We start from the raw sequence: 606 nt of genomic DNA on the forward strand, positions 1-606 counted from the left end.
CTGAAAATAAATTTCTGGTGGGCATATATTATAATTAATAGTTAAAATAAATTTCATTTTATTTAAGGCATATTTTGCCTGAGGGTATAACTGTTCATCTGTCTCACATCCTTTTCTTCCTTTTCAGCTAAAATTGACCAGGAGGCAGAGGAAACTTCACTCACGGAGACCCATAAATGGTGAGAAACTGCTTTCTTTTTAGATAGTATTTCTACTTGAGATAGGCTGGTAAAGTGCTTAGTATATTATGGAAAATTATTACTTTACCTTTTATTTTCAAGCATGATACAACAAGAAATCCAATACAGTGATGTATTTGAATTCCAAAGTGAACAACTGAATTTTGTCTTTATGAATCTAGTGATGTATAATTCCGTGGAGCACCAAATTATTGTTATTAGCATAGCAAATTTTCTTTAAAGTTTTGGACTTGAAAATGCAAGAAGAAATCTGTTCCAAGAATAAAGGTTAATGGGATTGATGATTGAGAACTATCGAATGTCTATTCTCAAAACAAAAGTTCAGGGGCTGGTGAGATGGCTCAGTGGTCTAAGGCACCTACTTAGAACAAACTAAGCTAAACAAAGCACAGGGACCACGGTTCAA

The 606-nt window shown here is 33.7% G+C and overlaps 1 protein-coding gene across 1 annotated transcript in view; it reads left to right on the plus strand.

The window, feature by feature from the left end:
- Fmn2 (formin 2) overlaps positions 1-606 on the plus strand; it is a 402068-nt gene that overhangs the window by 325298 nt on the left and 76164 nt on the right. The window contains exon 12 of the mRNA XM_023710382.1: positions 128-179. Within this exon, the coding sequence (XP_023566150.1) occupies positions 128-179 (52 nt within the window). The remainder of the gene's footprint in view (positions 1-127; positions 180-606) is intronic.

This window comes from Octodon degus, unplaced genomic scaffold (genome assembly GCF_000260255.1).
Source record: "Octodon degus isolate 3935 unplaced genomic scaffold, OctDeg1.0 scaffold00017, whole genome shotgun sequence".
Classification (NCBI taxonomy): Eukaryota; Metazoa; Chordata; class Mammalia; order Rodentia; family Octodontidae; genus Octodon; species Octodon degus.